Source organism: Portunus trituberculatus, chromosome 24, assembly GCF_017591435.1.
Source record: "Portunus trituberculatus isolate SZX2019 chromosome 24, ASM1759143v1, whole genome shotgun sequence".
Classification (NCBI taxonomy): domain Eukaryota; kingdom Metazoa; phylum Arthropoda; class Malacostraca; order Decapoda; family Portunidae; genus Portunus; species Portunus trituberculatus.
In genome coordinates this window covers 198121-223661 of record NC_059278.1, presented here as the reverse complement: position 1 = coordinate 223661, position 25541 = coordinate 198121, and the positions used below count along the sequence as shown (strand labels likewise).

At 36.3% G+C, this 25541-nt stretch overlaps 1 protein-coding gene across 2 annotated transcripts in view; it reads right to left on the bottom strand.

The window, feature by feature from the left end:
• LOC123508054 (cubilin-like) overlaps positions 1-25541 on the bottom strand; it is a 78222-nt gene that overhangs the window by 34765 nt on the left and 17916 nt on the right. For both annotated transcript variants that reach the window (XM_045261451.1, XM_045261450.1), the window contains exons 19-48: positions 24607-24835; positions 23788-23921; positions 23142-23328; positions 21857-22020; positions 20678-20859; positions 19878-20037; positions 19185-19381; positions 18582-18750; positions 18301-18482; positions 13763-13931; positions 13084-13268; positions 12795-12956; positions 12252-12369; positions 12026-12111; positions 11537-11673; positions 11230-11363; positions 10862-11101; positions 10068-10255; positions 9757-9955; positions 9317-9523; positions 6818-6973; positions 6473-6657; positions 5753-5890; positions 5016-5221; positions 4613-4797; positions 3703-3921; positions 3346-3489; positions 2363-2541; positions 2167-2223; positions 796-907 (exon numbers count right to left, since the gene is read on the bottom strand). In XM_045261451.1, the coding sequence (XP_045117386.1) occupies positions 796-907; positions 2167-2223; positions 2363-2541; positions 3346-3489; positions 3703-3921; positions 4613-4797; positions 5016-5221; positions 5753-5890; positions 6473-6657; positions 6818-6973; positions 9317-9523; positions 9757-9955; positions 10068-10255; positions 10862-11101; positions 11230-11363; positions 11537-11673; positions 12026-12111; positions 12252-12369; positions 12795-12956; positions 13084-13268; positions 13763-13931; positions 18301-18482; positions 18582-18750; positions 19185-19381; positions 19878-20037; positions 20678-20859; positions 21857-22020; positions 23142-23328; positions 23788-23921; positions 24607-24835 (5010 nt within the window). The remainder of the gene's footprint in view (positions 1-795; positions 908-2166; positions 2224-2362; positions 2542-3345; positions 3490-3702; positions 3922-4612; positions 4798-5015; positions 5222-5752; positions 5891-6472; positions 6658-6817; positions 6974-9316; positions 9524-9756; positions 9956-10067; positions 10256-10861; positions 11102-11229; positions 11364-11536; positions 11674-12025; positions 12112-12251; positions 12370-12794; positions 12957-13083; positions 13269-13762; positions 13932-18300; positions 18483-18581; positions 18751-19184; positions 19382-19877; positions 20038-20677; positions 20860-21856; positions 22021-23141; positions 23329-23787; positions 23922-24606; positions 24836-25541) is intronic.

Here is a 25541-nt window from a genome sequence, read left to right as displayed (position 1 = left end):
TTCCAGACTTGCAACTTTGTAATTTACCTCCTTTCTTTCCACTTCCTGACTTTTTTCCATTCAGCCTGCTTCTCCATCACTTTTCCTAGAGATTCTCCACATTTTTCGCAATTCACTTTAATTAGCTTAACTTCCTCTTTCAGTGCTTCATTTTCCTTCTTCATATCGGCACACTCTTTCATTACATTGTCATAACTCGTTTCCAGGCCCTCATACTTTTCAAACAGTTTTTCAATTTTACCTTCCAACTCCAGAATTTTCTTCACATAAGTGCTCTTCTCCATTATTCCTTGAAATCCTGTGAAGTCTGATTCATCTTTCGAGTTCACGGCCGCCATGTTGCGCAGATGTAAACAAACCAGCTGATGGCTCAAACGCAGGCTACAGTTTATATTTACCTTCCCTGGACATTATTTTGCTAATCAACAGTTAACATGACTATATGGAGACGGGACAAACATTACCAGCTCCTTTCCCACCTTGGTTACTCTTAGGCAATGGTAACTGTAGAATTAGAGATGATTGCTCTGGAGCTCAGCGACCACATCCGCCATCGACGATGTCCCGTGTGTGTGTGTGTGTGTGTGTATTTACTTAATTTACCTAATTGTAACATACGGGAAAAGAGCTATGCTCGTGTTGTCCCGTCTCCATATCTATTAGTGTGTGTGTGTGTGTGTGTGTGTGTGTGTGTGTGTGTGTGTGTGTGTGTGTGTGTGTGTGTGTGTGTGTGTGTGTGTGTGTGTGTGTGTGTGTGTGTGTGTGTTGTGTGTGTACACATGAGTGAGGGTGTACCTTGTGGGTCTTCTGAGGTCCAGCGGAGCCGGAAGCCCCGGCCATTAGAATGTCCTCGTGTACGAAATATCACACTCATGATGTTTGTACTTGAGTTGTAAGTTTGGAATCTCTGAAATTAGATGCATATCAGACTTAGTTGAATATATATATATATATATATATATATATATATATATATATATATATATATATATATATATATATATATATATATATATATATGAGCATCACATGTGGGTGAGACTTTGAATTTTCAGATGTGACTTTGACTCTGCAATTTTGCCGGCAAAGTGTGGTGGAGCTGCAACTTTGCAGCTCCATTTTTGGCCCTCCTAGTGTGACTCACTAGTTACTGCTCTAGTCTTAAGTGTTCCTCATGATTTTGTCCTGTCATCCACTCTGTTCCTATTATTCAACAAAGATCTTCTAACCCAAGCTTCTTGTCGTATCCACTCCTGCTAATGATGCCACCCTGTACTATTTTACACCTGTGCATAGTCATCCAACACTTCAGGAAGCCACAGAGTGCCTGACTTCTCACCTCACTGAAGTTTCTGGTTGGGGCAAAGCAAACTCAGGAATGTTCAATGCCTCAAAACACAATTCCTTGATCTATGAAGTTGACATAACCTTCCAGGTAACTATTCCCTCTCTTTCAATGACACTCAACTATTGCTCTCTTCTGCAATGAACATCTCATCTCTTGCTAAAATAGCCTCAATGAAGTTAGACATTTATTCTGAGTTGCATCTGCCAGGTTTATCAACACTCAACTGATAACTCTGTAAAGGGGCCTCATCCCTCCATGTATGGAGTATAGCCCACATGCATGGGGTGGTTCCTCTTATACACCTTTTTGACAGGATGGAATGAAAAGCTTTTCATCTTATGAACTCTTCTCCTCTAATTGACTGTTTTCAGACTCTCATCACTGCAATATTGCATATCTTGCCATATTCTACTACTATTTTCATTTGACTCCTCTTCCTACAGCCTTATTTTGTGCACCTCTCTAATGCAAAAGTTAACCAGTATTCTCAATCATTCATTCCTTTCTCCAATAAACTCCAGAACTTCCTGACTACTTCTGTATTTTCTTCTTCTTATGACATGACTTCCTTCAACAGGAAGGTCTCAAGACAGTTCTTTTCTTCCATCTAATAATTCTATTTGGCATTGCCTGGGAAACTGGCAATTAAGAGGGTCTTTTTTTTTCCCTGTAAATTTTTTTGTTATCCTTGGCCAGTAGATCTCTTAGAAAAAAAGTAAATATAGCCTAAAGAAAAAAAAACTATACCAATATAATGTATGATCAACATGTGCCATGAATGCTTGCCAATATGGATATCACTGCATATTTCTACTTACCAGTCGATTGCAAATGAAGCCTATATTTGCTCCACTACCTCTACCTCCATTCCAGATCTGGCAGGAAAAGTGTGTCCAATTAAAAAAAATCTTTAAAAATTTCTAAATAAGCAAATACATAAAATGCAAGCCAAAATTATTATAAATAGATATTGTCAATTGGTTTTACAGTTATATATCATAAACTTCCTTTTACCTCCATGTAATCTCTGCAGAAATATTGTGACTGAATATCAAAATCTAGGAATTCCAGTTTGATTCTCTTGCCAGGAGGTGCAGTGATGAGCCACTCACACAAACGCTGCGCTGCATATCCGTGTGGGTACCCAGGAGAGCGGATCTCCCCTTCAGCCCCAGACACCAAACCACCACACACTGCACAAAAAATACAAGTATCATTCATTACCAATTAGCGTTTTATCATTTATTTATCATTCTATTTTCCTCATGTCATAAAGTAGTAAAAATGGAGTCTGCAGCTTAAAAAAAGTAAACATCCCCATGCTGCAACTAGCACAAAAAATTTAATCCAGTATGCAATATCTAGTACAGTGGAGACTTTTTTTTTTTTCTATATTTTCATGAAAAAAGAATATTACATTTTTGGTGACCTAGGATGAACATGAGAGGTAAATTAATGCTGACCTTATATGAGTTAATAAACTACTGATGTGATAAAGTATTTTCATTCCATCCTGTTTTGATATATTACCAGGTACAAAGCTGAGAGTTGTATGCATGTAAAGACATTAAATTAAATTAATTCTCATTCTGATTTGCTATGTCATAACTGTGGGTCAAGTTAATATAGCATAGGCTAAATACATATCAAGAAAAATTAACAATGAGCTAAGTTGACAGAGGACCAAGTTAGCAATGGGCTGAGCTGGCCTGCAATCACAGAAAATAAATCACTACAAAGGTTAATAAAGAACAGGTAGAGGACATGTACACAAATAAAGAATGACCTAAAACTTAATGAACTATAAGTAAAGATGGAGACATGATAACTAAAATCTTAACCAACATTCAACACACAACAACTAAGCAACAAAGCAAAGACGTCCACTATTTCTATTTTTTTTTCATTATACAAACTAACTTCAATAGCTAAGCTACTACCTTTTATACATCACGATCTCTATATGCTTTTTTATTGGCATAACTATTCATCTTTACCTTCATGACTACTGTTGAACATTATCCTGAATCCCTTCTTTCCATCATTTGATTCAGATGTGAAGGTGACATATGCCCTATTAGAGGATGTGCGGACGGATGCCACTTCCCCAGGAGATCCACAGACAGAGGACAACAAATCACCTGTGATGTCATGAGAAATCAAAATATGCAAGTAGTAAGAGCCATGATACTAACACTTCTCACCTTGTGTAAAGAGTGTGTGCTATCTCATTAGTTTTCAAGAAACATGATCTCATAATATCTAATAAATTCATGATTTCTAGATAAGTTAAATAATGGAAGAGGTGAATGATCACACTCAAAGAGGTGTGTGAATGCTTATGGCTAGCTTACCCGTTGAGTTTATGTCTCTAATTTTCAGCAGACCATTGATACTGGTACAGTTGTTGTCTGGACTAGATATCTCAACCTGCAAGAAGGAAACTGTGAGGTAGTGCCCAAGAGGGGCCACAATCTTCCAAGTGCAGTTGAGGCTGGCAGCATAAGGCATGGGGTAGCCTGGACTGGTGAAGATTCTTGACTCTTCCACATTGTAGGTTCCTCCACAGATATCTAGCAGATCAGAAAACAATATACATTGATGTAGACAGACAATAAGGCAAATAGGTACAGTCAGTAGTGCAAGAAAATGCAAGACAAAGCAACAATATATATATATATATTTTTTTTTTATAGTATGGAAAGGACAATTGTTTCAATGCTATTGTGTTCAAACACTGACATAACTTAAAATTAAATCTTTACAAAAGATACATGTCATAAAAATTTCAAAATTGTTTATGTTATAATAAGAGGCAACCACACATGGTGATAACAGTGCTTTGACTGTGCTATGCATAGTATAAATTTACTCACAGAGATGGTATACATTTAGTCATTCCTATAACCCTTACATGATTTTCATATAAGCAGTCAAAGAAAGAATCATATTGCTTAGAAATAATACTCAATTAAGCAATAGAGCATCATGCTGTATAACAAAAGGGAGGTTGGTGATTGGGCCAGGAGACCATAACCATGCCCCACACAGGCAAAAAAAAAGTAAGCAGAGATGAGCACTATTGTATCTTTATCCCTTAGTCTTAGATAATTTCAGATTGATTTATGCAATAGAAAATTCACCGAGGCTCAGGAATTAAGTGAAAAGTCCAAATACCATAGGGGATATACTAGAAAGGAACTGGTATAAATACGATAAAAGCAAGTATGTAATACACAGTAGCTGGACACAAATCATACATACCAGTAGAAGCCTTCGCTTTAAATCCAACATGGTGCTGGGTGAGGTTGTTGAAGTAACGCACAAAAATAACATCTCCAGTGGTGTGCTGCGTTTCTGGGAGGGTTGTTCCACAAAATCTCCCAAGCAGTGGAGAGAGAAGAGTTCCTCCATCCCGAACCTCTACAAAGGCTTGATCACAGTTTCCTCTTGGTGGTGATGGTGGTGATAGAAGTGAATGAATAATAAGAATATAAGGTAGGAAAGGCTAAGAGATGAACACAATATTTAATTTCATACCACACAACATCCCACAAGCTAGCATTGCTCTTTGTAGTGGGTAACACAAGAAAAATATTATTAAAGAAAATTTTTTTTAACTTTCTTGCAATGTATAATTACTTGCTCTGAAATCCTTCTGACTTACAAGTAACTTGGGATTTCAAATGATCCCTCAAAATGTAATGACAGACTCTTCTCTGGTGGTGCGTAGGTAACCCATGAGCACTCGGTGTGGGGGTGTGGAGAGTTGGGATAGTTGGGGCTGGTGATAGTGACACTTGTAAAGTCTGATGTGAGCTGGTGACTTCCCCCACATGCATCTGTCAGCTCATGGTATGACAGCTTGAAGCCCTACGGTAATTTTATCACATTAATGCATGATATTTTTGGGGGTTTTGTGTATTTACTTCATGGTAGAGATAATTTCTGCTTCTAATTATTTATCAATGTACCAAATTGGTATACATATCCATAATCATATATATACATAATTATATTTCCAAGCATTCCCTCACAGGTTAGTCTCTATTCATAACGTAAGATACATATTATTTGTTTCTGTCTGCACAGCTAGTGACAGTGCATTATTTGCTTGCTACAGTCTTAAAATTTTGATGTTTATTCCTTAACTGTGACAAAATGATTAATGTAAAATTGCAATTAACTAGAATGACCATTTCAAAAGTATGCTTTTAAATACAAGAAATTTTATTATTGACTTTAAAACATGACCTTAAAAAAGAATTTCCATCAAATAATCATTTTCCCTAAGCCTAAAATAGAAATGTCTACAAAAATACAGTAATGTTATCTTCACAGCCTAAAGAAAGAGTAACTGAAAAAATACAGCAAGTCCAAACTCAAAGGCAGAACATGACTTACTTTGTCAGAATCAACATTATCAGACACAAATCTGATCCTAAGAGCATTAGAAGTACTCTCCATTGGTGCAGGGATGACAGAGCCACAGAATTTGCCACCTGCCAGGAAGGGGGATGAGGTGCTCTCCCCATTCTGAATCTAAAGATAAAGAGAAATATAATAACAACTATACATGGAATCACTAAAGTTTTACACCCATGTATTAACCAAATAAAAACTTTAATTTCTTTTTATGCATGTTGTTTGCACAAAAAAAAAAGCCTATGCTTGATATCATAGATTTATTTCATAAACATTAAGTAAGACTTAAACATTAAGTAACTCTTAAAAATTAGTATACAATGCTATATGAAATGCTAATGAAAATGGTTTTCAACTGACATAGTATGAAGATATGATGTGATATTGCTACTGATTGCTATAAAAACCACTTACTCAAACCATAATAATGCAAAATGTAGTTTGTAATCTAAGCAAGTGGGTATTGTGGTAAGCAATGACAATACCCAGACAGACTTGCTAACAAAACAGTAGGAAGGCTGTATTGAACATAATGATGTTCCAGTTTTTGTCTTTGTCATATTCTGAACTAAATTAAATTTTAAACATTGAAAGAGAGCTAATAGAAAAATTAATAAATCTAAAAACTCACTCAATCAAACAAAAAAAAGCATTTGCCTACCAGCAATGTACAATACAAATCCAACACAAGTAACATACCACAAGGTAATCATCAGCACATGTTGGAGTTGAGTTAGCGATCTTGAAATCAGTGAATTCAAGTTTTATTGTTCTGCCAATGCCAACCTTGATGACCCATACACAGTCTTGTCTTCTTGAATAATTTTCTGGATAGCCAGGGGAGGTGATGTATCCCTCAGGCTGATGCAGGTTTCCACCACACACTGTCCACACACAATACAAAAAAATTATTGAACTTCTGGTTTCTACCCAAGACTTTTCTGATATTTCAACTTCTTTTATTCAATAATAGAAAAATAAAAATAAATTAAGCTATGACCATGAATACTTATTTCCAATCAGTTATCAAGCATCTATATTTACCTGTCTTTAATACAGCTGTGAACCTTGTACTTTGAACAGAAGAATCTGTGATAAAGCGAAAGCGAAGCAACCGACCACTGGAGGTGAATCGGAAAGGCATCTGGTCACGACGACACAGTCTAGCTGTCTCATTCCAATTTGCTTCACCATTCAAACCTAAGAAAGAATTTACTCAAGTGCATACATTTTTGCATACACACACACACACACACACACTAAAAGACTAAAGTTAAAATAAGATAAGGTAGGCGAAATATTAGCGAGAACTAGAAAGCTGGCAATAAAGATAGAATATAACATTTGGATAAAGATAGATATGAACCAGGAAGAAAGGAAAAAAGAGAGAACTGAAAAGTGAAGCTAAGGAAAAAGTGAGAGAAGGAAAGAGAATAATAATATGAAATTCTACTGGAGAGTGCTAGACAAGAGGCTGAGGAGATGGTACATTTGGGAAGGGAAGAAAAGCATTAAGAGTCATGTACACAAATATAGATGGATTTATATCAGGAAGGTTGGAAGTGAGAGATTACATATTGGAAAAAAAAGTGGATGTGGTAAGTATAACAGAAAAAAAGTTAAGTGAAGACATTCAAGTATATTTCAAAGAACAGGGATATAATGTTTGGACAAGAGATAGAAAAGGAAGAGCAGGAGGAGCAATATCGATAATGTTTCCAGAGGCTATAAACATGGAAGAATTACAATACAGAGATGGACTGGCAGGGGTTTTCAGAATAACAATTAGGACCAGTGGGAGGGAAAGGAGGATAATCATAGTTACATATGTGCCATCAAAGATAAATACATGGAAACTTGAGATACACAAGGAAATGCAAAATGAAACATTGAAGTGCTTGGACAATATGCTAAGAACTAACAAAAAAGTACTACTTGTGGGTGATCTAAATTACAAACATGTTAATTGGAAGGAAATACGAACAGGAATAGTCCCGAAAGAGTGGAAAAGAGCTGACATTGTGCCTATATAAGAATGGTAGTAGAATGGAACCGTTAAATTATAGACCAGTATCGTTGACTAGTATATTGTGCAAGGTATGTGAAGAAGTAATTAAAGCTAAGTGGAGTGAGTATCTAGAAAATGAAAACATTCTGAGTGAAAGGCAGTTTGGTTTCAGAAAAGGAAGATCGTGCGTATCCAATTTATTATGTTTTTATTCAAGAATGACTGACATACTACAACATAGAGAGGGATGGGTGGATGCTATCTACCTGGACTTGAGAAAGGCCTTTGATAAAGTACCACACAATAGACTGATGTGGAAACTAAAGAAGATTGGAGGAGTAAATGATAAACTAGCAAAATGGATGGAAAATTACTTAGTGGGAAGAGAAATGAGAACAGTGGTGAGAGGAAGCAAGTCCGAGTGGAAGAAGATAACCAGTGGAGTTCCACAAGGGTCAGTGCTTGGTCCCATCATGTTTTTGATTTATGTTAATGATATGCCAGTAGGAATTGACAGTTACATGAACATGTTTGCGGACGATACTAAAATTATGAGGAGAGTAAAGAATGTGGAAGATTGTAACAAGTTACAGGAAGATCTTGATAAAATATATGAGTGGAGTAAAGAGTGGCAGATGGAATTTAATATAAACAAGAGCCATGTTATGAAAATGGGAAGAAGTAGATACAGACCAAACAGGGATTACAGACTGGGTGATGAGAAAATTAAAGAGACCAATGAGGAGAAAGACTTAGGAGTAACCGTGCAAAACACTTTGTCACCGGAGAAACACATTAGCAGGGTATTTTGGAAAACATATAACATAGTCATACTTCATAATATTGGCCTTGTATTCCACTACCTAGATGAAGGAATGATGAAGAAGATATTATGTACCTTAATAAAACCCCAGTTAGAATATGCAGCTTGTGTCTGGTCACCGCATATGAAGAAAAATGTGAAGAAAGTGGAAAGGGAGGCTGGCAACAAGGATGGTACCAGGACTCAGGGAGTTAGACTAAGAGGAAAGACTGAGGAAACTGGGGCTGACCACATTAGAAGAGAGAAGAACAAGAGGAGACATGATAACTATGTATAAATTGGTGAACAAGATTGACATATTGGACAGAGAGTTGATAAAGGTGACCACAAGTAATCATCTCCGGGGACATGGAAAAAAATTCATAAAAGACATCTGTCTAAATGACATGAGAAAATACAGTTTCCCGCATCGTAGTATTGATAAGTGGAATAAACTGAGCAGTGATGTTGCTGACGTGGTGTGTGTCAATCAGATGAAAGAGAGATATGACAGGAATGGACAAGGAGACAGGACACAGAGAGCTTAGCTCAGGCCCTATAATACACAAATAGGTAAATACAAATAGGTAAATACAATGATTTCTCTCTCTCTCTCTCTCTCTCTCTCTCTCTCTTTCAATTTTGAAGGCAAACCACCTTATGTGGATGCACGGAGTTTGTGTAGTTACCTTCCATACCTCTTTACTATCCCTCATTTAGTTTCTGCACTTACCATCATAAACAATGATAAAGTCAAATTGACATGATGAAGACTCCTCCAGGTCGTAAAATAGTGCAATGTAGATTCTCTCATGGTGCTGTGCCTGAACCAACCACTCACAGTTCAAGCCGTTGGCTGGACGTGATGGGAAGCCTGGGTGTCTTATGTATGTTGACGAGGAGTTCAGTGTCACCACGTATGTACAGTTACTGTCTGATGCTAGAATGTATAAACACAGATTCATGAGGAAGACAGTTAATACAGGATGAAAAGGCAACCTGTTCCTTCCTGTACACCTAGAATGGCACCTATCATAGGAATAATTTCCTTTATTAACTAAGTTCAAAGTACTGAGTTTTCTTCTCAGGGATATTTATTTGAATATTCATGAGCAATTCAGATTTTTCTTTTAACTTTTCATGGATAAAGAATTTCCTAAATGAGTTTCTCACCTGTTTGTGTGACACCTAATTCACCTCTTGTATCTATTGCCTGATACTGGAAACGGAACTTTGAGCCAGTGTGGAGGTGGTGGGCATTGAGGTGTACCAAAACCCTCCTCCATCTGGACACAATGGGCTCAGTGGGTGTCTGATGTCCACAATATGTACCTAAAACAGGACTGTATCGTGCTGAACCTCCATTATAGATCTGTTAATGTAAAGAGAGACGGAAATGAGTATATGGGCAGAAAAATATAGCTACATAGGTATATTTATACATATACATATATCAAATAAACACACTTTCTATATGCACTTACCACAAGGGATGCATAACATATATCATCCGCTGGGTCACCTTCCACATCCAGGTCCAGGAAGGTGAGGGACACATACTTGCCCCATGGCACTGTGATGGTCCAGCTGACATCCTGGGACCCCATGTACCTTTGTGGATACATTGGGGACACCACTTCACCCTCATTTCCATATATCTGGCTCCCAAATACTGCAGAGAGAGAGAGAGAGAGAGAGAGAGAGAGAGAGAGAGAGAGAGAGAGAGAGAGAGAGAGAGAGAGAGAGAGAGAGAGAGAGAGAGAGAGAGAGAGAGAGAGAGAGAGAGAGAGAGAGAGAGAGAGAGAGAGAGAGAGAGAGAGAGAGAGAGAGAGAGAGAGAGTTAATTTCTATACTGATACTTTTAGAGATTCACACATGCACATCACCTAGATGAGATATAATAAACATATTAATGGCAAGATTCATTCAGCAAAAGGTCTTCATTTACAAGGAGATTAGATATGACATGAACCAATACTAACAGAATCAGAGACAGTAAATACATATTCATATCATATTTACAACTTGAAACAATCTTCAGTGAAGGTGTCAATGATACATATGTATGGTATCTCACAAATTCTTAACATTCCATTCATTTTTCCAACTAGTTTTGAGAAGTTACTAAGATCAATAAGTCAGTATTCATTTATCCACTGTACAGTACAGGATGGAATCTTTCTATTCTGATCCCATAGTTTCTACATTATAGTTTAGAGGAATTCTATTTACACAAATACCCTAACAATACTTGTTTTTCCAAAAAAATGTGACTCACAGATGTTGTAGGATGCTAGGAAGCCATGGCCACCTGCTGACACACCATCAGAGTGAAATCTTATCCAAAGAGTGTCATGCACAGTGATGGAGGGTGGCAGGGTGGAGCCAGTGGAGGAAGAACAATTATGGAGGAGAAGAGGACCTTCAGGATTCATCTCATGCACCTCTATATAGTCTTGGTTGCAGCCACTGGATTCTTCCACATCAAATTCAATGAAGTTGAGCTGTAACTGATTACCTGAGAGAACAGAAAACAGGCAGTGGACTGAATCTTGCTTATCATTCCTACAACATAGAAAATATAATGAATTTTCAATGACTTATTATTACTGTGTTAAACATGCAATTATGACACATGCTGCTCACCTGGACCAGCAATGATGGTCCACACACAATCAAGGTTAACTGGATATGGTTCAGGATAGAGTGGGCTGGCCAGCTCCCCTGAGACTGAGGTGAGATCCCCTCCACATGTAGAAGTGAGTGTGCTATACACAGCCCTAGGATGATCACATGAAAAGTCAGGTTCTGGACTTGAAGTTTTTTATGTACATTCAAGGTGCAATAATTCAAAATAAAGTTTGTTGTGAATATGCAATCTTAAATAGTTACCAAATAAAAAGACCAGTATTTCTAATTTCACCTAAGACTTTGTAAGTGTATTTTGGCTTACCTAAAGCTGACATAGACACCCGGGTCACTCACAACATGGATGGTGAGGTGGTTGGCAATGGACACGAGAGGCCTTGGTGAGTAGGAACCACAGAAACGGCTACGTTCTGGGGAGTCCAAAAAGGCCCCATCCAGCACCTGTGATGAAGTTGTAACAGCACATAATGTGCATAACTTTAAAGAAAAATTGGATAAACAGAGACATTGAGACAGGACACTTTGAGCCCCACTTGAACCCTGTACAATACAACTAGGTACAACTAGGTAAATACACAGTCATTACATGAGTGCTTTCTCAAATTATGCATTTAGTATATTGTGCTTACTGAACATCATGCAATGCCTATTAAATTCATTCATGGGGATTCTTTAAGACAAAAAACAGTCAAGAGGATGAATATAACAAATAACAACAATAAGGAAAAAGAGGAAGGTTAATGCAAAAAATTACTACTGCTTAAGAGTATAAGGCTAAGGATTCAGTTCTTACCACCAAATAGTCATAAGTACAGTTTTCATTTGACAGGTGACCATGGTGCATATCCAAGTGAACTATATGAAGATGCATTCGAGAACCTGCAGGAAACACAAATAATAAGTGAATGAATAAAATAAAATGGAACACCACATCACAGAGAGCAAGATGCTTCAAGAAAAAGCAAATAGGTGAAATATATGAGACATCATTAATTCTCATGCAGAAAATTAACACTAACCTTCTGGTGCATTGAGATGCCAGGAACAGTTCAGGCCAGAGGTGTAATAGTTTGGAAAATTAGGTGACTTGATCTCCCCATTTCCATTTGCAGCCACTGCAATGGATGCCCCACAACCCTGTAAAGAATAAGTCTTTATAGCAGATTTACTACACCATGTTGAAGTGTTGAAATTATATATGAAGTAGTTGAAGGAGCCAACTATAAGACAGCTTAGCCATGAAAAAATTACATAGTGAGACAATAAAGGGATTACATAGCAAAACAGTTGATGCAATGTCAACAAGAGAATAACATTTTGAGAAACAGGAGGATACAGTGGCAAGCAATGTGAAAGAATGGGTAAGAGAAGAATGATGAATGATAACTATCTAAACAAGTAAGAAGGAAGTGCAAGACCCAAAATAATGGTCATTCTTTAATAGCAGTTATTCCCAAGAGTTCTTAGGAACACGCATCAGATGAGAAATAAAAAAAGAAGTTAAATTTAGACATACACTTCATATCATAGATATGAATGATAACTGTATTGGAACTCATTACTCTTTTGTATGATGCAGTGAATCCCTTGGAAGGAGCTTGTCCATCTGCCTTGAGCCTCACAGTTAGGGAGGAGCCTGTAGACTGCAGCAATCTGGGCTGAGGCAAAGAACTTCCACAGTGTTGCAGAAGTAAGGAGGCATCAACATCCTCCCCATCATACACCTAAAATGAGGAAAGTAAGTTAAATATGAAGAGGGAAAACCTTAATTTGTACAAAATAGATGAGACAAAACAAAAACTTGTGTAAAGAAATCAGAATTGAATAATTAAAACAAGAATAAAATTTTACCTGCACAAATCCTCCCTCACACTCTGCTGAGCTCGACTGTACATTAAAGTCAGTGAAGTTCAATAAAACCACATGCATTGGATCCGTCTTTATGGTCCAAGTGCAATCTGACTCATTGTTGTAATTGTTAGGGTAGTGTGGAGAATGGATGGAGCCTTCAGGGGCTGTGAAGAGACCCCCACAACCTGCCAATAAGATTGTAATCACTAAAAGGAAGATTAACATCTCATGCAAGAATGCATGGCAAAATACTTCGCTAAGAAACCTAACCATGAGGAAGGCATCTTGCTTTCTACTAAAAATAAGATAACATATATACTGCCCTACTGATTCTATTCCTATTTTAGTCAAGTAAATAAAACTGGTATGTTTGAGTATATGCTATATATACAAAATATATTGCATATAAATACTGTCAATGTGGTAAGAACTCAACTGATGGAATATTTTAGAACTGAAAGTATTTTTTAGAATGAATATTAGTTTATGGGAGACAACATATCCTTGAAGGAGTTCTGAATAAAAGCCATCAACACAGATTAAACTAAATTGAATACCAAGGGGATAAAATTATAAAAATGTTCAAGTGGTGAGAAAAAAAATATGTAAAAGATGCAAATAATAGATAAGATTAAGTTAGCTCAGGTCAAGTTAAGTGCTGAAAAACATGAGAACTGACCATCATGGAGAGTGGTGTACGAGATGTTGAAGCCCTTTCCTCTTACATTCTGGTCACTCTCAAAGGAAACAAAGGCATGATTGCCCTGGCTGGTGACAATTATTGGGTGTGTCTGATGATGGCACAAGGATACCAGAGGTACAGAATTCTTATCTCTGCCACCATACACCTGAAAAATAATATAATAAAATAAAAATCACACTTACATTGAAACAACAATTTAAATATCAAATAGCAGAGAAAGTAAAGAATTCAATGTAACATTACATATAACATAACATAAATAATAGGATAACAAAGGGCCACCAGGGCCCATCTAGGTTATCCTGTATCAGTTGCACAGCGACCTCGTCATCAGTACTTAAAGATACACTTACAAGTACATAATACATTATATACTAATTCTAAATATTTGGCCCATTAACAGGGCTAAGTCCTGCAGCGAAATCCTCTACAATTTGTGGTCCCCATACATGGGGATCATGTCTTATTTAACTATAGTAAATTTCTTATAAAAACTATCATGCAGTGCTATACATAATTATAAATCTAATAAATTTAAGTGCTTATCTAATCTGTTTTTAAACATTGTCAAACTAGTGCTATTTACAACCATCTCTGGCAATGCATTCCAGAAGTCTACCACCCTATGACTAAAGAAATATTTTCTTATATCTAACCTGCAGCCTTGCTTTCTAATCTTCCTGCCATGATTTCTAGTCCTATTTCCTCCTCTAAGGTAAAGAAAGATCTCACATCTATGTAGTTTGTATCTGAGAACATTTTAAATAACTCTATCATATCCCTCTTATACATCTCCTCTCAAATGAAAACATGTTTAATTCCTTTAATCTATCTCTATACTCCAGGCACTTTAATGCTGGTATCATCCTAGTTGCTCTTCTCTGAACTGCTTCTAACATGTTGATATCCTGCCTATAGTGGGGTGACCAGGCCTGTATGCAATACTCTAAATGGGGCCTAACATAGGAATTATATAAGCTACGCACCACTTCCTTACTTTTATAACTAACATTTCTATTTATAAAACCCAGGATCCTATTTGCCCTATTTCTTGCTTCTAAACATTGCTTTGAAAATTTCATAGTCCTGTCTATCACTACTCCTAAATCCTTTCCTTCCTCTACTGCCTCTAGCCAACATCCCTCCATCTCATAGTTAAAGTTTGTGTTGTCTTTACCTAAATGCATAACCTGACACTTATCAGAATTAAACTCCATCTGCCACCTGTCTGCCCATGCTATCAGCCTGTCCAGGTCTCGTTGTATTCTGTAATTGTCCTTTTCACCCTGTACTGCACATGCTATCTTAGTATCATCTGCAAACTTTGATACTTTGCTACTAATTCCTATATCTAAATCGTTAATGTACACCAAGAAAAGAAGAGGTCCTAGCACTGATCCTTGGGGTACCCCACTAACCACTTCCTTCCACTCAGACATTGCCCCATTTAATACTACTCTCTGTTTCCTATCAGAAAGCCATTCACTAATCCAATCAACTAACCTACCCCTATCCCATGTAGTCTCAATTTGTACACTAGCCTCCTATGCGGTACCTTATCAAACGCCTTGCTAAAATCTAGATATATAACATCTATGCTATTTCCATCATCTAACTCCTTGGTAATATATTCTAAGATATCGAGCAAATTTGTAAGACAGGACCTCCCTGATCTAAAGCCATGTTGGGTATCTCTAATTAATCTATTCTCATTTAAATGCTCCCAAATACTACCCTTAATGATTTTCTCTAGTATCTTACATACTATACTAGTTAAACTGATCGGTCTATAATTATTCGCATCATCCTTCCTACCTTTTTTAAATATTGGAGTAACATTAGCTAACTTCCAGTCCTGAGGTATCTCAGCAAACCTAAGTGATCTTTCAAAGATTAACTTAAGTGCTTCAGAAATACTGTCTACACCCTCCCTAAGTACTCTGGCATGTAGCTCATCAGGACCACTAGCTTTCCTATCATCTAGTTCAAGAATAAATTTCCTAATAATTCCCGGTTTTATATCAATATTTTCTAAAGCTCTTAAACTACTCGTCGCACTGTTTGTAACAGGATTTCCTATTCTTTCCTAGTAAATACTGAAGAAAATTGTTCATTCAATAATTCTACTATGTCTTCATTTTGATCCACTACTACACCATCTTTTCTGAGTGGTCCAATCCTATCCTTATTTCTTTTATCACTGACCTTGTAATAACTATATAATTTTTGGGATCTTTACTCCCAGCTCTAGCTAGTTTTATCTCTGCCTGCCTTTTACTTTTTTATAACCTTACTCAAATCATCCCTGACCTGTCTGTACCTAATCAAATCTACATCTTCCCACTTTTCTGCAACTCTCTGTATGCCCTCTTCTTCTCTCTGATCTGGCTACCTATCTCATGAGTCCACCATAATGGCTTCCTGTTTCTCTGCCTTATATCTTTGTAAGGGATACACTGCATCACTATACCCTTTACTACAACCTTAAAAATATCCCACATCTCCTGTGCAGTTTTATTTCCAAAACTATCTTCCCAGTTTACCTCTCCTAATAACTGACGTAACCTACCATAATTGCCTTTCTGATAGTTTGGGACTCTAGTCTTATTCACTATATTATCCCTACTGGAATTAATGATAAATCTAATTATATGATGGTCACTGTTTGCTAAAGTCTCTCCTACCTCAACTTCCTTTAAACAATGCTCAATATTTGTTAGTACTATGTCTAAAACCTTCCTCCCCTAGTAGGTTTATCTACCATCTGCACTAAATAGTTATCCTGAAAACTTTCCATAAACTTATTTTCACTAGCATCTCCTACCATCCTCTCCCAGTTTACTGACTTAAGATTAAAATCCCTAAGATAATTGTCTGACTAGTACACCCCTATTTATCTCATCTACCATAAGGTTGTCTACATCTGCTGACTGGTTAGGTGGCCTATAAAAGCTCCTACTCTAATAACCTTACTTTTGTTTACTCTAACATCCAGCCATAAGGACTCTACTCTGTTATCTACCTTAATACCATTAACCTGACTGGAAATGAAGGATTTTTTTACATAAATAACTACTCCTCCGCCTATCCTACCAATTCTCTGGTGTAAATACATAATGTATCCATCTACTTCATATTCTTTCCTATTTTCCTAAACTTTTCCTCATTTACCCATGCCTCTGTGACACATACAACATCTAAGTCCTCCTCAACTATATAACTAGATAACTCGTCCTTCTTGTTCCTAAGACTCCTGGCATTTACATAAAAACATTTAAGTCCTGCTACCTTCCTAGATGCTGTCTCCTTATTTGGAATCCTAATCTTATTCTCTCCTATTTGCACCTGGAAATCTTTCCTAATCTTTTCACTATCTCTGTTTATCCTATCTAATTTATGTCTAGCATCTTTCTTCTGGAATGCATTTGCTACCTCACCCCCTACACTCCATCCCAACTCCCCCCTCCAGACATCCACTTAGCACATCCACACCCTTCCTACTCAGATGCACACCATCCCTAGCATACAAATCCCTTCGCCCACAGAACCTATCCCATACATCCACAAAGCTGACACCCACATCCTTACACATCCCTTTTACCCGATCATTCACACCAATGGCTCTAGACAACCATTCCCTGCTAACATACACACGAGGCAAGATTCCTGACACTACACACCTCCTACCACTCTCCCTTATCTTGCCCAACATTTCCCGAAATCTTGCCACTAACTCCTCTGACCCACCTGCTCTGACATCGTTCCCACTAACGTGCAAAACTACTACACCCTCCCTCTCCATCCCCCCAACCCTCTTCTGCACCTCCTCACTCACTGCCTTCATACCTGCACCAGGCATACACACGTTCGTCCTCCTATCCCTGAGAGTCACCCACCACACACACCTGAGGTGTGCTAGGCACAACCATCCTCCTCCTCTCCTCTACCCCCTTCTTTCTCCTTTCACTCACCACAACCACTTCATTCACTCCACTCTCACTCTCCCCCTCCCCCTCCAACAAACCGAACCTATTTTCACATTCAACAGGTTTAGTCCTATCCTCCCTAACTGTCTCCGCTTTCCTTCCCCTCGCAACCTGCCATCTCTGCCTATCCTGACTACTATCTTTCCCAGTATAAAATAGAGTTGTTGTCTTTCTAGCATCAGACTTGCATAAAAAAAAATATATATGTTCAAACCTCTCAATAGCAAATAAAAAATGTGAATACAAGGAAACAAGGTGAAACAAGGTGAATTAAAAAGATGGAGTGGATATTATGAATGAGAGAGAAAGTGGGAAAATAGCAATGCAATACCAGAGAAGGGGGTTAGTAATCAGACAGGTGCGGAATTTGTAATTGTTTAGTGAAATGACAGAGGCAGGATAAGATACTTCTGTCATTGCTATCTGTTTGAGTTAGTTTCAAGGATGAGCATCAGAAAAGAATAAAGCACAAAAGAAAAATACATAAGGTAGATAATGCATAGGAGAAAATGTATTCTAAGAACTCACATGAAGAGCATCATAAATGCAATCTGTTGCACTCTCAATGTCGATTTCATTGATGGTGATGCGGATTCTTGTGCCTGGGTCAGTCTGGATGTGCCACTCACACACTGTGTCTCTTGGGTAAGCATTGGGATATCCAGGACTGGTGAAGGTCTCTGAGGGCTTGGTCAACTCTCCTCCACATCCTAGATACAGTCACAAAGTTTACACATTTACAGTGGACACACAATGATCTACACAAGATCAGTCTATTTCTTATTCAAGCCACCATTTACAAGACTCACCATTTACAATCCACTCCAGTCTGAAGCCATTCATGGCTACACTCATGTCACTGACAAAATTAATCTCTAAAATGTTATGGCGGGCGGAGGTGAACACAGGTGGCGGCAGGCGGCGGCAGTAGTGTCCCAGTTGATTCCTGGTGCCATATAATCCTTGAGCTTCACGTACCTGTTGGTCAACCATAAATGCATATATATGTTGTTGACATTAAGTGATGATAACTTGTATATCAATTAGTGCTTTACAGACTAGTGGATACATAGCTTTAGGAAAATTAGGAGAGATCTTTGACTTATGTTGGTGGTTAAAAAATAAAATCTAAAAAGATACTACAGTACATCAAGGAGAATGTCCAAAAAAATAGTAAAGAAATAACATATAAAGATTAATGGATTACATATTGAGGGCCCACTAATTTTTTTTCTCATTTTTAGATAATGAAACAATAAATAAAGATAATGGCAGAAAATATAAAGTTAGGAGTAGAATGTCTGACAATGTGAACAAGAAAAAAATCTGCTTTTGTCACCACTTTGAAAGAATTCCAAGCTCCAAACATCAAAACAAACATAGCTAATCAGTCACGTGGAAATCCATCTCACCTCCACAAAGTCATAGTAACATTCACCAGTTTCTTCGTTCATTGAGTCCTCCAAAACAAAGTCACTAAAGGAGGCATTAATGGAGTTCCCTTTTGGTGCCTCAATAATCCATGTGCAGTTACGATTGTGAGGGTATGGATCAGGGAAGTTGGGAGTTGTGATCACCCCTCGTGGCCCACTCAGCTTCCGATTACATTCTATGGGTAATAAGCAGTACTAGCTGTGCCAGAATAGTGAAGCATGTGGGTGCTTTCTGCCTCAGAATACAATTACTGGCAACATGCTATTGCCAACTATTAACGGACAAAATGTATGAGCAAACTGAATACAACAGAAATCTCGCATAATGAAAATTTATTTTATACAATATAAATGAATTATTCTGCATTATTAGTTGCTATAAGTCATCTGCTACTAATACTTGTCATTTTTGTGTGTGATTAGGTAATATTAATTTAAATATTGAAATCTGACATACACTGTTAATGATGAGAAGGAAACCTTACTGGATATTCCCTCAAGAAAAACTGTGAGCTTATGAATTTATTGAATAATTCTCATAGACAGTGCAACAATAGATTTAAGATAAGTCTAAAGTAGCAAATACATGATTTTTTTTCTCTCTCAATAGTGTAACATTACAATGCAATATTGTTTTAAATTCATTTGCATTCACTGACTATTTCTACTCACCAGTGACATATGTAGCCTTGAAGCCCCTGCCATTAATATATGTATCAGCTCTGAATCTTATCCAAAGGGTGTTGGTAGTTGAATTAATTGCTATTATGCCTTGCTCCTGAGAGCAGTACTTTCCAATGAGAGGTGCATGCTGTGTGCTGCCATCTCGTACCTGTTATATGAGAGATGGCAAAATAAGAGACCCAAAATACAATAACAACAACAACAACAACAACAACAACAACAATAATAATAATAATAATAATAATAATAATAATAATAATAATAATAATAATAATAACAACAACAAAATTACATGCAGAACATTAAAGTATTAGCAGAAATTTCTGAGTGGTGTAAGCAAAACAATACTACTGAAGGGTGGACTAAGTATGATGTTGAAAACAAAGTTTGAATCAATAATTTTTCAAGCACTATAAAGATGCTTAATAAAACTGACTTTCTAAACATTTTTCAAAAGAAAAGGAAACTAAAGGTAATAAATTCCTGTCAAACTACAATGTTACAGTACAGACTGAAAACATGTCACCAAGAGATTAAATAAAAATATAACTATATGGATATTTAAGTAACAGTAAATAAGCTATATGACAAAATACTAAAAAACATAAAAATAATAAAAAAATAAACTGCAAAGAAAAATATTACTGAATATCCAGTAAAAGCACCCAAAAAACTTCATCTACTACAAAATTACATTACCTTAACATTTACTTCCTTTTTTACTCCACTGCACCACATAACATATGAGCACACAATAAACAACACATCAATTCATTATTGCATCTCACCTCCACAAAATCATAAGTGCAATCATTTGAGGGCTCCAAGTCCATGTCAGTGAAGTGAAGTTGGATGAAAGATCCCTGAGACACCCGAATAGTCCAGTAACAGTCGCTGAGGTGGCTGTAAGGCTGAGGGTACCCGGGAGAAATGATGCCACCAGTCACTCCTGTCAGCAACCCTCCACAACCTTTAAAATACATTTTTCCTTTTAAGATTTATTTAAGCTCCATGTTTTATCTTTATATATCAAAAGTTATAAATCAATTTGAAGTGATGAAAAAAATTTGCTTTGTCTTTTGACTAATGATTGCAAATTTGCAAAATTTGCTTAACATGTTAGAAAAATTCCGTATTTTGTGAATGGCAGTGGTGGTGTGATTGGTTGGTGAAGTACGGTGGCTGACTCACTAGAGGGCAGTTGGTGCAAATGTTTTCCCACTCTTTCCTCACACCACACAGCCCAAAATTTCTCAAATTTTTTTTATTCACAATGCCTTTTCATATTATATTTTGCAATTCATCTTTTACTAATGTGTTTTGCTCTTAATTATCAGTCATCCAAACTAAATTAAATTGGTTCCCAAGACTAAGTTCAGGTTAATATTTCACTTTAACATTTTTCATTCAATTTTTCAATGAAATGGAAGAGTAAAGTATTTGAAATTGATTAATAGATTATTTCTATGATCAATATATTATACCAAATTTTTACCAAAGCAATCTTGTAAAGCAAGCTTAGTTGGTCTTTGTTCTTATCACTACTAAGCACACTCCTGAAACTATCAAATAAAGATTTTCTGTAAGATTAAGTGACAATAAAGTTCCATAGAAAATTTATAATCTGAAAATATTACAACTTGTCATGGTTAAAAAGATTAAATATAATAAAATACAAGTTACATAATGATACATAAATGAGCTGAGTAGATTAAAATGAACTATTAAAGGAAAATACCTAATTGCTGATGGAGCATAAAGTTAGGAACCATGGCAGCCACTTTTAACTGCTAACCAATGATGATTCACCTCCTATAAATATTACTTTCACATAAAAAAGTAAACAAATATGTGAATAAATAATGAAGCAAATACATAAATAAATAAATAGCAAATTAACTATTAAAGAAAAACATTAAAAATATAATAAAACTGAAAGATTACTCCAATGGCAAAGAGTAACACACCTAAAGTTGTTGAGTCCCACTGCAGCTTGAAGCCTCGGTACGTCACAGAGTAATCGGCAGTGAACTTGATGTAAAGTTGATGACTGTGAGAGTATATGTCAGGCACTGTTGTGTTTAATCCACACACCTTTGCAAGCAGTGGTGAGGTGGCATATCGACCATTTCTGAGAGAAGATGATATGCAAGAATGCATAAAAGACTACAGGTATAGACAGAAACAAAAAAAAAACAAAAAAAAAACAGAAACATTCATAAAGGGAAATGACTAAACAAGGAAGACTTGCAACTGGCTGCTGTATACTATATAAAGTATGTCCTTATGAAGTCAATGCCATATTAGCCAATCACCCTCAATCCAAACTTGTGACAATGCAGCCACATCACAACTGACCTACAGAGGATCAATCATAAGATAAGGATTAATCCACATAGTGTTTAGTGCGTACATATACATACCTTCTTCAGAAATGCTTGGTACGTATATATACAATTTTCTTTTAGAGCCTTTGTACATCCTTGAATTTTGTTTGTATGTACTATAAGATTTTTACCAACAATAACACAGAAGTTTATGACAAGTCAGGAATAAATTTTTATATATATGCATATATTTTTGGTTCATAGTTATTATGGACTGAATACTTCAGTAGGAATTGAGACATACTTAGGGTTATTTTGTTTTTTCATGATGCATACATCATGTTTATAATATCAAAGCAATGAAATGAAACAAACACTACTGTATACATGCACATCCAACCCTTTCCTGAACTAACAATTCTTGTTTACTTATAGGTATTTCTGATGCAAAAAAGTATTTATTTATTACACACATTATAGGGCTGTGGAATAAGTATGTAAAGTAGAGAATAAAAGATAGAAAAAAAAATGTAATATATTAAATTCCCCTTCCTTAGTCTGACATTGTGAGGTCTCATAAGAGAAAAGTATTCAATAATAAATGTCATATGGTAGTCACACTTCAGCTCAATGCATTGGAATATATATATATATATATATATATATATATATATATATATATATATATATATATATATATATATATATATATATATATATATATATATATAAAGTAATTTGTGATTCTTTTTAGATTATATGGGATAAATGAAAAATGTCCCAAAAAATAAAATCAACCTGACCCCGATTACTGAAAAAGGACAACAACTGTACGGGTTGATAATGTTTGATAAAATCATTGTACAATCATTGAGATTTAAAATTTGCTTTCACTTTTGTGGCACACATGCACAACTTTCCATACCTGATCTCTACAGCATCAAAGTCACAATGTGTAGAAGGCTCCACCTCCATATGCAGAAAGTTGAGGTGGATCTGGTGTCCTCTGACAGCAGTAATGGTCCACTCACAAATGCGAGAGTCAGGATAGTTTTGTGGATAGTTAGGGGAGGTGATGATACCCATCTCAGTATGGTAGTGACCCCCACATGCTGTTCAACACACATAAAGGTCCAAATTGGAATATCTGACCTTTTCTGTACAAGACCACATTGTTCTGTTTCATGCTTCCATTAGTACAGTTAGAAAAACATTACTATAATACCAAAATTATAATCATAATAATAATTTTCCATAGTATCAAACACACTGATTCTAAATGTTTACAAAAGCAAAATGAAAAATGCAAAAACATATTTACGCACAATGAAAAGGAAAGAGAACACACAATGTGAATGGAAAATGAGTAATTATTTAGCAAGGTAATCAAATTGAATTTTATTCAATAAATGGACACCATCAGAGGAAGAAGAGATCAACTGTAAAATCTTTTTCACCCTAAAACATGTTCAAATTCAACTAAGATACTAGTGAAACTGGAATATTTCAGGTACTGCACAATATGAAAATGTTTGTTACTTTGATAAAATAGAAAAGAAAAAAAAAGTTACCTCGAGTGGCATCTAGGCCATGATAGACAGCAGAGAATCCATCGTGATTAACACTTGAATCCGAATGGAAGTGGATAGTGACCAGGTTGTCTGAAGACGTCATGATAGGTGGAAGCGTGGAACCACATAGCCGACTGTGAAAGAAAGGAGGCTGCTGACCTTTGTTTAACTATCTGATTTATACTATATACAATAATGGAACAAGTACCAGTCACTTGATTATAGAGTTAAAAATGTATTCTACTCTATAATTTCCCTATTCTTTTTTAAATAAACATTAATGTAATCGTATCTCTGTTGTGCTAGCACCTGATGTTCATTAATCACAGGAGTGTAATGATGTTTCTAAGATGTAAGAGAAAGTATAGATTATTTAGAATATATTTCTGACTCCATTTCACAGTGGTTGGCACCTGGTCCCTCATATATACTTCTATGCAATGAAAAAAATTACTAAATCTGTCTGATAAATAAAGGAACTTAAGGGTTAACATCAATGGGGCATAACATCAGAAGAATACTATTGGAGGTTATAATCTTTAGTCTATGATAGCATTAGGCCTCTTTCATAATACAGGGCAAAGACTGTCAGACATCAGTGTTTGACACTTATTGCCTCATGTGAAAGAGGCTTTATTGTTAACACAGGACTATAAAGATTAACTAAAGTTCACCTTATTTAGCTACAGTGATCACTTATGGCTCCTATGGTACAACATAAATATTGGATACCCTGTTGGGCTCAATACTCAGCTGCTCCCAATTATGCTTGACTCTAACTGACTTCTCAATGCTCATAACTCCAAGGCATTACAATACCTGCCCATGCGCTGACTCTGGCCAGCAATGGAGGAATTATCAAAGATTTCTATGTAATCATATTGGCAGTCAGTGTGATGCTCTAAGGAGAAAGATTGCCAAGTAATTTGAATGACATAGTTGGGGGGAAGGTCCAGTACCCAACGGCAGTCTGTGTTGGTAGGGTAAGTCTCAGGGCTGTTGGGAGAGGTGATCACTCCTGTTATTCCAGTGAGCACCCCGCCACATGCTGGGAAAAAAAATATACAAATTAAGGTTATTGATGGTAAAAATGCAATTGTAAGAAAAGCCTCATGGTTTTGGTTTATTCTTGCAGACATTGGATGAATTTTATAGGGATGGATTAATAGAATACAGAAGTGAATAAATAAAGAATTAAAAATGTGTCAATATGAGGTTGATGTGAAGTTAGACACAAAATAATACAAAATACTAATCTCATAACCTCTTATGTCTACTTAATATGTAATCAGAGACATTTTCATAAGCATTTACCTAGTAATCTAGGTTAGGATGAAAAGGAAGTTTAGAGGGACAGAAGAGCAAAGGAGAACAAGGGAGTAGGAAGAAGTAATAAGTATGTGAGGTACCAAAAGATTTTGAGCAAGAGTCAAGGTGAAGTGAAATGCTAAATTCATTTATAATACTAAACAAGAACCATGAGGAATGTAAAAATTGGTACTTGAAGTTTAATATTTTATGTACCTGATTTATTCTGCAGTGATGATGAAATAAATTTGTCTCTTTTGTAATCTAAAACTTCAGTTCCTTAGCAATAGATATTTATTTTAGGTTTTTCCTTCTTCATGGTATGGTATAAATGAAGAATATGCTAAGTGATAGCATACTGATCAATTCAACTGATCTTTTTAAATCATACTGAGTATGGTACCAAAAGCACAAATAATTGCCAGAACAACCAAAACGATTAAAGA